The sequence below is a fragment of the Portunus trituberculatus genome, chromosome 44 (genome assembly GCF_017591435.1).
Source record: "Portunus trituberculatus isolate SZX2019 chromosome 44, ASM1759143v1, whole genome shotgun sequence".
NCBI lineage: Eukaryota > Metazoa > Arthropoda > Malacostraca > Decapoda > Portunidae > Portunus > Portunus trituberculatus.
In genome coordinates this window covers 5,788,054-5,800,553 of record NC_059298.1, presented here as the reverse complement: position 1 = coordinate 5,800,553, position 12,500 = coordinate 5,788,054, and the positions used below count along the sequence as shown (strand labels likewise).

The window sequence follows — 12,500 nt, the reverse complement described above, 5'->3', positions numbered from 1 at the left end:
AGACACCAATGGTGTTTTGGTAACTTGTGGAAGAGAGAAAGCTTGTTGTATATTATCAAGTAAGGTCATGGTGCTTTCATATTCGCTTAGTCAATCATTTTGTGTATGGCTTCCCTATTCCAATTACTATTTGATAAATCATGTCAAAGACACTCAATGGTCAGGTTGAGTGTTGTAACTGTTGGGAAAAAAATACAAAGTAAAGTATTTATTATATGATACTAGGCTCTAAAGCTAGAGTAGTATTTGGAGAGTGGGTTGCATAGCAGATCCCCTCTTCCTAAGCCAGCTGGGAGGCACGTGTCCGCTTCGTTCTCACTCTGGATATGAACTTCGATGGATTAGTAAGTGAAATAGCTATATAAATGCATGTATTGTTATTTCTAAGGGATGAGAAAAATACATGTATCTGCTGTTCTATCTGTTGCAGTTTTGACGAGCCTCCATCTGCACAGGTGAAGAGCAGCACAGGTTCATCAACAGGTAAACACGAGATGGGAGGCGGATGCGTTCTCCTGAATAAGCACTGTTTGCAAGAATTTACATAAACCGAGATTTCCCAGGAAATTACTGTTTTCATATTTTTCTCTTGTAGTCTATTATTTGTTAATTGTACTTTATCTGTTTCTTTATATTTTTATGCCAGCTATTTATGAAAGCTATGGATTATGGTTTAACTGTATAAACCTTATCAAAAGTAAATTGATGCATAATGATTCTATACTTCTACATCTTTATATGTGTTCATTAAACACACGGGAATCATTTATACTCACATTTGTATTGATTTAGCAGATTTGCTTTCTTGTCATCGAAAACTTATTATCAGTCTTAAAAGCACTGAGAATACAGACTACTTATCTCCAAAGCAAGAATGTAAACACCCATGCAAATCCGCGTTTTAGCTAAAGAAATATATATTTTTAACTCAATAAATTGGAGCTCACACTCAGAACATTCCTGAACGCAGCACAAATTTCCTCTAAGTATTCAAGGATAGCGAAGAAACGACATTGGACCACATTCTCAAACGTTTCAGTGTCTTAATTGGATTACATTTAACAGGTTCTAAGGGACGTTATTGGGTTCTTCCAGTCTACTGCCATGATTATAGTGATAATATAACAAGAATTCTGCAATACAAAAAAAAAAATTAATCTCTATGAATCATCTCTATGGCGCTTAAAAATAATCCTTATGGGAACCCAAAAGCACGTCATATGAGATAGTAACTTACCTGAACCCACTGGAGTCGATGCGTAACCTGGAGTCCCGGGATGAACCTCTGCCTCGTCTTCTGCTCGCGTAAATGTCTTGGGTGGGTCGATCTCTAATAGACGAAGAAGAAGCAAGGAACAATACTAAGTGTCTATCAGAGAACCCTGCAGCGCCACAGACGTTGGGTGGGAGGGGACTTGTACGAATGAGGTGAGGGACTTGAGAAGGGGAGTCGTGCCATGAATATGCATGCAAGGGGAAAGGTAATGGCAAGGGGAGTGAATTTTGGAAGAGTATGATGTATGGGAATGTGTACTGTGACGAACAAAGAGTAACTTATAGAAGAGGGAGTGTTGTTATAATAGACTGTAAGAATGAAGAAACTACCCGCTGAGAAGACATGATGAATTTCGTCTAATTACATGATATACTTAACTGTGAAAATCATTCGACAAGAAAGCCAAAGGGACATGAGTGATGAAACACGAATTTAATCATTGAGAGACGCAGAAATCATGATAAATACAAGGGAAGATTTAATCCGTAAGAAAGAAAAAAAAAGCGAGGAAATACGTCAACGTTGCGGAGAATAAGTAAAGACATCGGGAAGGATACAAAAATGCAAACAAATAAAGGTATGTAGATTACAAATAGGGCGTGTGACAGGCGAGGTGGAGGGCGCGAAGGAATGGACTGATCACCAATGTAACAAGGGTTGGGTGGGAAAAATATACTCGTGACATACGGTCCTTCCCTTACGACACATGGCAGCCAGTGAGATAATGAACGGCTCCCTCTTCCTCCCTCCTATCCCTCAACTTTCTCTCTCTCTCTCTCTCTCTCTCTCTCTCTCTCTCTCTCTCTCTCTCTCTACTCACCATACACTTGGATGCTCCCGTCCGTCTCTCCGAGGGAGTTCTTCGCCAGACATTTGTATTTTCCGAAGTCTTGAGGCTCCACCCTCATAATCCTCAACTTCATGTCCACCTTATACGACCTCTCCACTGTCAGTGTTTCGAACCGACCCTCTGTAAGTCGCAAGGATAAGAGGCTATCTTGAGAGTGTCGACTAAATGACCGTAGTATTAGTGAAGGTAGATACTGCTACTAGTATAATAAAACATTAGGCTATAGCAGACACATAGTAAATTTTGTCTTCAGTGTTAGGAACCAGATAATTGCATGATAAACAATTGCTACACTTGTGTAAAAAGAAAATTAATAAAAGATGATAGATAAGTGCATTTATTCAATATACTTTTTTCTAGTGCAATGGAAATAAAAAAATATCAAATCAAGTCAATACCTCTGAGATGTAAATAAAAAAAAACTAACAAAGAAACATTTCCTAATGGTAATACTTGTGTTCATATTCATCAAAGTTTCTTTGTTTTTATCTTGCCTAATTTACCCAGGCTCTAGAGAAGTCTTTCCTTGCTTCTAGTGATAGCTGAGGAAGGATTTTGCAGTCAATACGAAAATGCACCTATGAGAATATAACTAATATTTTGTTTTGTCTTTCAAAACAGTTATTATAAAATCACACCACTTAGTCACACCTAACAGCGCAAATCCAGGTTATCTAATTCACAATTATGGAACCTAATAGACTGAGTAGCATATGCAGCAAAACCTTTACCTGAAATGATCATATCCCCTTCTTCGTTGGTCCAGTAATTGATGCTCTTGGGGAAAGCTTCAGTGTTACAAGCAATGGTAAGCTCCTGCCCTACGTAGGCACCCACCAGCTGCTGAGGAACCCACGTCATCGGAGGAACTGCACAGTGCAGAAGTTAGAGAAATGCGATTAGATGTAGATAACAGAAGGAAAGATGACATGTACGAAGCTACTAACAGAAAATAATTCAAATATGTAAAGTATGCAAAAGAAAATCATACCCAATTGTAAATAATTTGCAGACGTTATCATTGTCTCGAGTGAAGGGAAACTAGTAAACTTTTAAAAGTTAATGATTGACAAACATGAATGGAGAAAAGAAATATCATAGCAGGCTATAAATACGGAAAGGGAATCAAGCAGGAGGCCACAGATAGGGGCATGAGAGGAACAACTGATAGTAACACGTACACTGCACCTTCAGATGAGCTCTTTTACTGACGGATGGCGGGATGCCGTTGGAGGCAATACAGAGGTATGATCCCATCTGAAGTCGTGATACCTTCGTCAGGAGTAGTGTCTCTCCCTCTACCACTTTCCTCTTCTCTGCACTGTTCCTCACACCGTCGTTGTTTCTCGAACCGGACACTCCGGGAAGGAATATCCCTTCTGTGCCCACGCTACTGGAGCCTCTCTCATCCCAGCCACCGTTCATACCATCCCAGAGGGCCGTGTACACTCCAGTATCCACCTCGTCGTGTTGGAGCCGAATTTTTTTCATTCCACTCTTGCCGACGCTTTGAAGGTCTAGCGAGGCCAGACCACTTCCTAGTGGGTGGGAAGACAGCACAGGTGCTGTTTATACAAAATGGTATCGTTTCATTATCCCTTTTTACTGTTAAGGTGTCTCTCCATGGATTTTCTTTTTTTCTAAATACACTTTTAGAAGATACCACTGATGAGAGTAATCGAGGGGTCAAATCTTACAGTGCATGTAGTCTTATTTTTGCTTTGTAAAATCACCTGATACTGATATGATGAAAATAATAGTTGTTCAAATCTTAAAGTGCATGTAGTCTTATTTTGGCTCTGTAAAATCATGTTCGATGTAGTATCACTCAGATCACGGGTGTCATGTTATCATTAGCTGTCAAAGAGGTAAGTGTTATTGCACTAGGAATAAATGTATCTTTTATCTCATCTTTCTACATTTTTTTCTCTCTACTTAAAGCTTCAAACGAGTCGGCGAGATAGGATGTGCTCCAGGACAATACAAGCAAAGGAACAAGCAGAGATCTATAACATTCTGTACTCAGTGGACGGCTTGGGAAATATATTTACTCCAGAGATCTAACAAAACCAAGCAACTATGCACTTGCCCTCCAACCACAGACTTCTGGCATTTAGTGTGGTACCATTGGCACATCTACACGCCACTAGGGGGCCGCTGTTTATGCTCTATACAGAAGACAACACCAGCGCACGTCCTACCTACGCAAAGCCTGAACCTTACATGTAAGAGTTACTGTAAGAATTTTGTTTCGTTTTATTTGGCACTGAATTTATACACATTATTTTTCAATGATGTACATAACAGAATAAAAAGATAATCCGCCCGCCACTTTTTGCTCGTTCAGCGTTGTTTACATCTTAACAGCACACTGAAAAAATCTTCTTTCATTACACTCTTACAGGCTGGAACTTCTATAGATGATCACGTTCAGTCAGTGCAGTCAATTGCGCACTTTTGTTTCATTACAACAGTTTACAACAATCACACATGTGGTTTGCGTGTAAATCACTTACGTTTCTAGACAAAAGTTAAATCTGTTAAAGATTGCCGAGTCATATCAACTGCTAACAGCTCTAGTAACATATTCTCACACTGTTCTCTCAGTTTCATTTACTGTGAATGTACTCCATCAACGCCACTGGTAGATTTTTTTTTTCTAAGGTTCTCTATGCCCTCTGACTTACGAGGGTTTTCCGAAAGGCTATAGTACCACTAGAAGCAAAGTCTCTGACGTGAACTCGTAACACAGTTACACCAGTCGTTCAGGTTGTATGAAGCGTTGGCAGAGATGTGGCAGAATTGAAATCGAGTAGGGAAAAAAAAAGTGCTACTTCAGTAAACTAGCAAGTGGGAGGAAGCAAATGCCGGGAGCAGGACATCACAGGTAATCGATACGTCAAAAGCCGAACATCACAGTGTTCCCGTGAGAGGCCGCCAGTGTTTCAGCGTCGTCAAGTGTCAGTGAGAAGTGAAACACTGTAAAATTATTACTGTGGCTGCAGCTGGTACGGCGTAACGCCACGTACGGCCCTTGTCCAGGAGCGGACGGATCATGAAATAATTCATAAATTGCACGATTTTGACATCATAACTTTTGCCTTTTGAATAAGAACTATCATAGCGCTTACTAAGCTAGTCGGTAACATGTACGCCACAGATATGAACCCCCACTCCTAATATATATATATATATATATATATATATATATATATATATATATATATATATATATATATATATATATATATATATATATATATATATATATATATATATATATATATATATATATATATATATATATATATATATATATATATATATATATATATATATATTGAAACTAACGCCTTCAGAATGACGGAACAAGACATCCTCCAGCTAATGAAATCTGTAGGGTGAATATTGGGTTATGATATAGTAATGCAGCGCCGCTGACATTTAGTCGGTCATTCATGACACATCCAATCACTTCAGCAGACATCCAGCCCTGAGGCTCATTATAGCGGCGATGCCTCTTCCTTCATGTTCGGAATAGGTCTCTTACGTGACATGAACCGGAAGGTGAAAAAACGTTGACCAAAAATACATTTCTTGCTGAACAGAAAGCAAACTTATTGAAGAGCAACATGGTCTTCTAAAAATGGCACTCGGTGGCCTTTCCTCTGCTCTCTCTCTCTCTCTCTCTCTCTCTCTCTCTCTCTCTCTCTCTCTCTCTCTCTCTCTCTCTCTCTCTCTCTCTCTCTCTCTCTCTCTCTCTCTCTCTCTCTCTCTCTCTGTGTGTGTGTGTGTGTGTGTGTGTGTGTGTGTGTGTGTGTGTGTGTGTCCATTTAACATAAACAAGAACAAACAAACAAGCAAACAAACACACACACACACACACACACACACACACACACACACACACACACACACACACACACACACACACATATACACACACACACATGGTCTGGAGGTGGAGTGAAGGCTTTCTACTTTAAGCCGTTCAGACCATTGGAGAGATTAAGTCATAAATATTTCCGTCATCAGATCCTCCGCTGACCGAGCGTGAAGCTGACTAATGACCAGGAGAAGGATGTAATTAAGCGGGTAATTGGCAGTAATTGAAGTGTAATAATGAGGGTCGCACGGAGAGAGCCAGATATTACCCAGGAGTAAAAATTCTTGAGAGTGAGATGAATGACGTGGGGAAGCGAGGCGAGGAGGCAAAGAGAATAGCAGAGACGGGGAGAGTGAGAGTGGCTGCATGGTTATCGGCGCCCCAGACTTAAGCGGCTATTATCCGTGTAGGTTTTCGGTCACCACAGCAAGTTCCCGCAGCATATATTTGACCAGCAGCTCACCCAAACAATTACACGGTACGGGATGTACTCAGAAATCCCGTCATCAAGTTTCTGTGTTAAAGACATAGTAAAGGCACAGTTCTTGGTGCTGTTCAAGAAAAACACGTATATGTTATTGCTTTGCAGTAAAAATAATGAAATGAAGCCCAAAATAATGAATGATACCCCGTATTCTTGGCGCTTTCTTGCCCTCAACACCGGAAAAGAGTATCTTTACCTTACTCAACACTCTCCGTAAGGAATATCCCACTGTTACATTATTCGAGATTGTCACAACAGTTGTTACTTAGTCTTGCACTCTTCAAGATGTTTAAGTAGCAAAGAATAACAATTTATCTCACGTGAATACATTTAAATAGCTTTACGAAATCCTGAAGTGTATGAACGTACCGTTAGCAGATGAAGATTTGTCGCAACAGTGATTGTCATATAGCCGAAGCATTCTGTGATGAACGAAATCACTATTTCCAACGGGGTACTGGTGAGCGAACTTGCTGTGCTGACCGAAAACCTACCTGTGTAATACCTGCTTTAGTGGCGGAGTGCTGTGTGGTTGTGGGCTCGCTGGTCTCTTCGAGGGCAGTCTGCATTTATTTAAGTGGTGTCTAAAACGCCTCTGACTTTTTTTTTCTTTTTCTTTTAAGTGCGAAGGAGACCAAACGAAAGTACAAATACATGGGAGACGTCTGTTTATTTGTCGTTCAAAATATAAATGAAAAATATATCAATAGGTGCTGATACTGCTTAAATGAAGTAGTTCAAATCGTAGGAGGGAAACAGATAAGTGCCCCGGACTTACCTGTTTGTGTTGAGTCAAGGATGATGTCCTGGTTGTCCTCCCGCCGCCACGTAATGCTTGGTGCAGGATGACCTTTAGCGCGACACATCAGGGTAACATCTTGTCCCTCGCGCACGGTCAGGTCTCCAGAGGACTCTTGGTCAATAATATCCGGAGGGACTGTGCAAAAGACAGAGAAAGTGATGATGCAGAGAAGTTTGCTCCTCTTATGAATGCTGGTTTCTGAATGGAAAAAAAAATTGATAATGATAATTACCACAACTGAATAAACAAACTAAATAGAATGAAAATGTCAAGATTAAAGTTAAAAGTAAGGGTATCATTCTTCACACATCTTTTATCAATTTACATTTTCCAATTGTAACTCCACTCAAATCGCGTCTCGTCTTACTACTTCAAGTAATGCTTTCTACTACTTACCCGCGAATCGATAACATTCTAACACACACACACACACACACACACACACACACACACACACACATCAATTCCTAGCCACAATTTACGCACCTGGCCCATGACACGCCACTAGAAAACAAACGCCGCACTGCCAGGAACGTCAGGATACTCACCTACCACGTCCATGTATCCTTGGCGGGACCTCATCGGGTCGGTGTTCACCTGACACATATACCAGCCACGGTCACTCTCCTTCACGTCGCTGATCTGCAGATGCCACGAGCGGTGATCATTGTGGAGTAGTGCGATCCTCGGGTTTCTGGTGATGACTTGTTTGTGGATGGTGAGGATTGTCTGAGTATCCACTTGTACCCACGCCACCTGTGAAGATTGAAGTGGACACGGTGATACGGAGGGTTTAAGTGGTATGCTACGGTGTTTTTACCAACGTGTCAGTGAAGATGTTCCATTGATCTATGACTAAACGTATACTATATGCGCTCATTTAATATGCATTCATTTTTTTTCTCCCCATTTATACCAGAAACATTCATGTTTTTTTAACAGCGTAACAGTTACAGAGGCGTCCTTTGCCACCTACCCATGCAGCCACTAGAATATACAATGAGACGCCTCAGAGTCTTCCGAGCGTGTACGACAGGACTTACTACGACACCCGTAAAGCGAAGGCAAAGTGTTGCTACTACTGCCGCTGGTGTTCGCGCTGTATCAGATGTATGCATGCCTGCAGCATCTCAACTAATATACTAGGAACGAATAAAAGTTAAGAGATGAGGACTTCTAGATCGAAAACTGTGAGTGGGAGATTTTTTTTTTTAACTAATTTACATAGTTTGACACAGTTTTACAAAGCTAACATAGGATGAAATGTTTGAGTTTAATCGTATTCGTTGTCCCGGAATGTTAAAATACTCTGTGAGTACCTCTCATTCGGTCCTCCACTGAACAACAGACAGCGAATCTCCCAGAAACAAACGGTCCACCTGTCAGACACATATGATTGGCTGCCAGACATATAAAATTGTTATTTCCGTCATTGGAGGTCACCATGTGCCAGTTGGGAGTGCTGGCGTTTGAGATTGAATATTGGTTTAAATCTCACTAAACGAGAGAATCAGTAAAGACTTTAGATCTTGACTGCACTCAGAACGAGATTAAACAAAAGCTGCGTGATGCCCCTCCCTGCGTCCCTGGGGTCTGGTAAAGCTGCAGTAAAGAAGATGACGAGTTTGCCTTGGGTACAATATAATGGTAAACTCAAACATCACAATAGACTAGGGAGCAGGAGTTAATCACAGTCTGGAATCTCACGTAAGTGGGAAAGGCCACTGGAAGAACATTATTCCAAAGCTATTGTATACACGAAGTAAAAATGAAAAGATAAAAAGAAGATAATTTTTTTTATCTATTTTGTCATGGTATACAAACTTCATAATAGAATTAGCATTAGCAGATGTGACCAAAGTGTATATTAATTCACATGTATGAGTACAGCATTAAGTAATCAGGTAGCAACAGGTAATGTGACACATGAAAGTAACAAAGTACCAGATCCTATTTTTTTTTTCTTTCTTTCTTTTCAATACACCGCAAATGATGTGTGGCTTTGGACAAGATAAGCTCGACGAAGTACATCCATAATTCCGCGAGGCATAATCCGGTGGCGCCGCTTTGGCAACGCATAACATTATCCTCTAATAATTTACAGCTTTTATCACGCTGCTAAGAGGGATAGAGCAAAAAGAAAAAAAAATGGATACTGTAACAGGGTAAATGGAGCATCAGAGCACAACATGCAAAGAAGGCTGGTGAGCGGCCCGTGACTAATAGCTTGTCTCCGGTTGGCCCTGCGACTTGCCTAGACGAGCAGCCAACAGCCGATCCCGTAATTCGAAACGCTTTTTGCTTTTATTACGACAATTTTTCAGAGGTCACAAATATTATACATCAGGTTCTCAATTTTTTTTTCCTTATAGGTGATATATAATCTTTGTTAATAGATCAATAATATTACTAAACGTCTGCTAAACTGACCAAGCTTGTCATGAGTAGTCAAGATAGACGCTGAAACGTTTCAGAATACCGTCCGGAAGAGCATCTACTAGTGAGACACGCGGAGGATGCTCAGAAAGGGAATCTTGGCCGCTATCCAAGCCTTGCGAGAGACACTGACGAGCTGGTCGAGCCTCGTGGTGCACAATAGAGGGTTTTCGGCCACACTTCTCGAGGCGTTGGAGGTACGGGGTAAACTTTCAGGCAGATCTCAGGGTTCAAGACATTCTCAGTTACTGAGCCTCGGAAGATTAATGAACTCTTCCTGTGATTAACAAACAACTTCACCATCTGAGGTTGTGGTGAGCTGCCACTTTCTACCTCTTATTGTAAACACACACACACACACACGAGAGAGAGAGAGAGAGAGAGAGAGAGAGAGAGAGAGAGAGAGAGAGAGAGAGAGAGAGAGAGAGAGAGAGAGAGAGAGAGAGAGAGAGAGAAGTAAACATAATATGAGTTAACGCAAAAATCCACTCCATATACATAAAAATTGGCTCTTCTCCTTCCCAAACCTCAAAACGACTCATATAATCACACACACACACACACACACACACACACACACACACACACACACACACACGCAGACACGCAAACACAAACACACACACACACACACACACACACACACACACACACACACACACACACCGCGTAGTGTAGTGGTTAGCACGCTCGACTCACACTCGAGAGGGTCCGGGTTCGATTCCCGGAGGCGGCGAGGCAAATGGGCAAGCCTCCTAATAAGTAGGCCCTGTTCACCTAGCAGTAAATAGGTACGGGATGTAACTCGAGGGGTTGTGGCCTGTGTGGAGTGTGTTGTGGTCTCAGTCCTACCCGAAGATCAGTCTATGAGCTCTGAGCTCGCATAATGGGGAAGACTGGCTGGGTGACCAGCAGACGACCGAAGTGAATTAGACACACACACACACACACACACACACACACACACACACACACACACACACACACACACACACACACACACACACACACCGCGTAGTGTAGTGGTTAGCACGCTCTACTCACAATCGAGAGGGCCAGGTTCGAGTCCCGGTGCGGCGAGGCAACTGGGCAAGCCTCTAAATGTGTAGCCCCTGTTCACCTATCAGTAAATAGCAGTAAATGTAACTGGAGGGGTTGTGGCTTCGCTTTCCCGGTGTGTGGAGTGTGTTATGGTCTCAGTCCTACCCGAAGATCGGTCTATGAGCTCTGAGCTCGCTCCGTAATGGGGAAGACTGGCTGGGTGACCAGCAGACGACCGTGGTGAACACACTGTTCCATAGGCAAGTTAGTGTAAGAATGATATGTCTCTCATGTATAATTTTCCTTGGACTTGGCAAACATCGCGACGAAAACACTTTATCCTTTTTATGAAGTTCTACTCTAGCGCAGTCAACACTGTTTTGCTCTGGACTTCACGAGAATAGTAAAATTCCTTTCATCTTTCCTCTCTCTCCTCCCTTTTTCCGTACTTTTGGCTCTATCACAAAAGAGGGAAAGGAAAAAAGTGGTGAAAAAATAAAGAAGAAAATATGAAAGTTGACTGTGGTGTCATTACCAACGGAGGATATCCAGATCAAACTAAAAATAAAAGAAAAACGTGGTCTTCAGAATATAATCAGTTCAGTTCAAGGATTCAGGAAGGAATGCGGCAGGGGTTCATATTTCTGAGATATGGGAAAAGTCCTCAAGAGACGCTATATGAGGAGGAGAAGGAAGAAAATAAGGGAAAGAAAAGAAGATAGGAACAAACAATAGAGCTTTTGGGAATTTTAGCAGACTCCGTCTTCCCTCGAGATCGTATTGCGCGGTGATTCCTTCCGCTCTTATTTCATTAGCGGCTTCCTCCAAGATCCAGAACATTTCGTGGATCGATCTCCATTTACGTGGTGTTTTCTCCTGCGAGTCACAGCCATGTCACTATCCAGATGGTTGGTGTAGGTTTTTCTATCATTATACAATTACTACCTTCTTACTTTACCCGACGAAACAATTTTTAAGGTAAGTAACATCAATATATTTAATCGGTATGTGCCTTGTTACATTGGCAATCATTATTTGTTATAGTGATTCGAAGATAAAGACGTAAATCTTCACGGTAATGATTTTAAGGAGCAGAAATAATGAAGATTTCTCGTGTAGAAGTGAGATTGGTGTGACGCTGTACCTTGTGTTTACCCATTTTTAAGAAAACAGAAAACTTGCCTTACCTTGTAGCCTTTGAGCTGTTCGATGGTGCAGGGAAGTAGTGCGTCTCGTCCCACTGTCACGGTAATGTTGGGCACTTGTTCCGGGAATCTCGGTACATCTACGTCCTCGCTGCTTCCTGTGAGGTAGAGAGTTCCGTGAAGATCACAAAAAAGAGAAGGAATCAGAGAGGTAGACTGCAGTTAGTAAAGTTGTCAAAGATTTCGGGAGCTTTCATTCAAGATATTCTATAATGGTTTGTCTTTTAATCTAATGCATAGTTCGAGTGTGTGTGTGTGTGTGTGTGTGTGTGTGTGTGTGTGTGTGTGTGTGTGTGTGTGTGTGTGTGTGTGTGTGTGTGTTTCACCGTTTGATCTGCTGCAATCTCTGACGAGACAGCCAGACGTTACCCTACGGAACGAGCTCAGAGCTCATTATTTCCGATCTTCGGATAGGCCTGAGACCAGGCACACACCACACACCGGGACAACAAGGTCACAACTCCTCGATTTACATCCCGTACCTACTCGCTGCTAGGTGAACAGGGCCTACACGTGAAAG

The 12,500-nt window shown here is 41.7% G+C and overlaps 1 protein-coding gene across 1 annotated transcript in view; it reads right to left on the bottom strand.

Annotated features, from left to right (window-relative positions):
* The window catches only part of LOC123518612 (lachesin-like), a 44,979-nt gene that overhangs the window by 2,027 nt on the left and 30,452 nt on the right, over nucleotides 1-12,500 (bottom strand). Inside the window, exons 3-9 of the mRNA XM_045279509.1 lie at nucleotides 11,963-12,078; nucleotides 7,847-8,054; nucleotides 7,275-7,433; nucleotides 3,308-3,664; nucleotides 2,858-2,995; nucleotides 2,097-2,246; nucleotides 1,238-1,330 (exon numbers count right to left, since the gene is read on the bottom strand). Of these exons, the coding sequence (XP_045135444.1) occupies nucleotides 1,238-1,330; nucleotides 2,097-2,246; nucleotides 2,858-2,995; nucleotides 3,308-3,664; nucleotides 7,275-7,433; nucleotides 7,847-8,054; nucleotides 11,963-12,078 (1,221 nt within the window). The remainder of the gene's footprint in view (nucleotides 1-1,237; nucleotides 1,331-2,096; nucleotides 2,247-2,857; nucleotides 2,996-3,307; nucleotides 3,665-7,274; nucleotides 7,434-7,846; nucleotides 8,055-11,962; nucleotides 12,079-12,500) is intronic.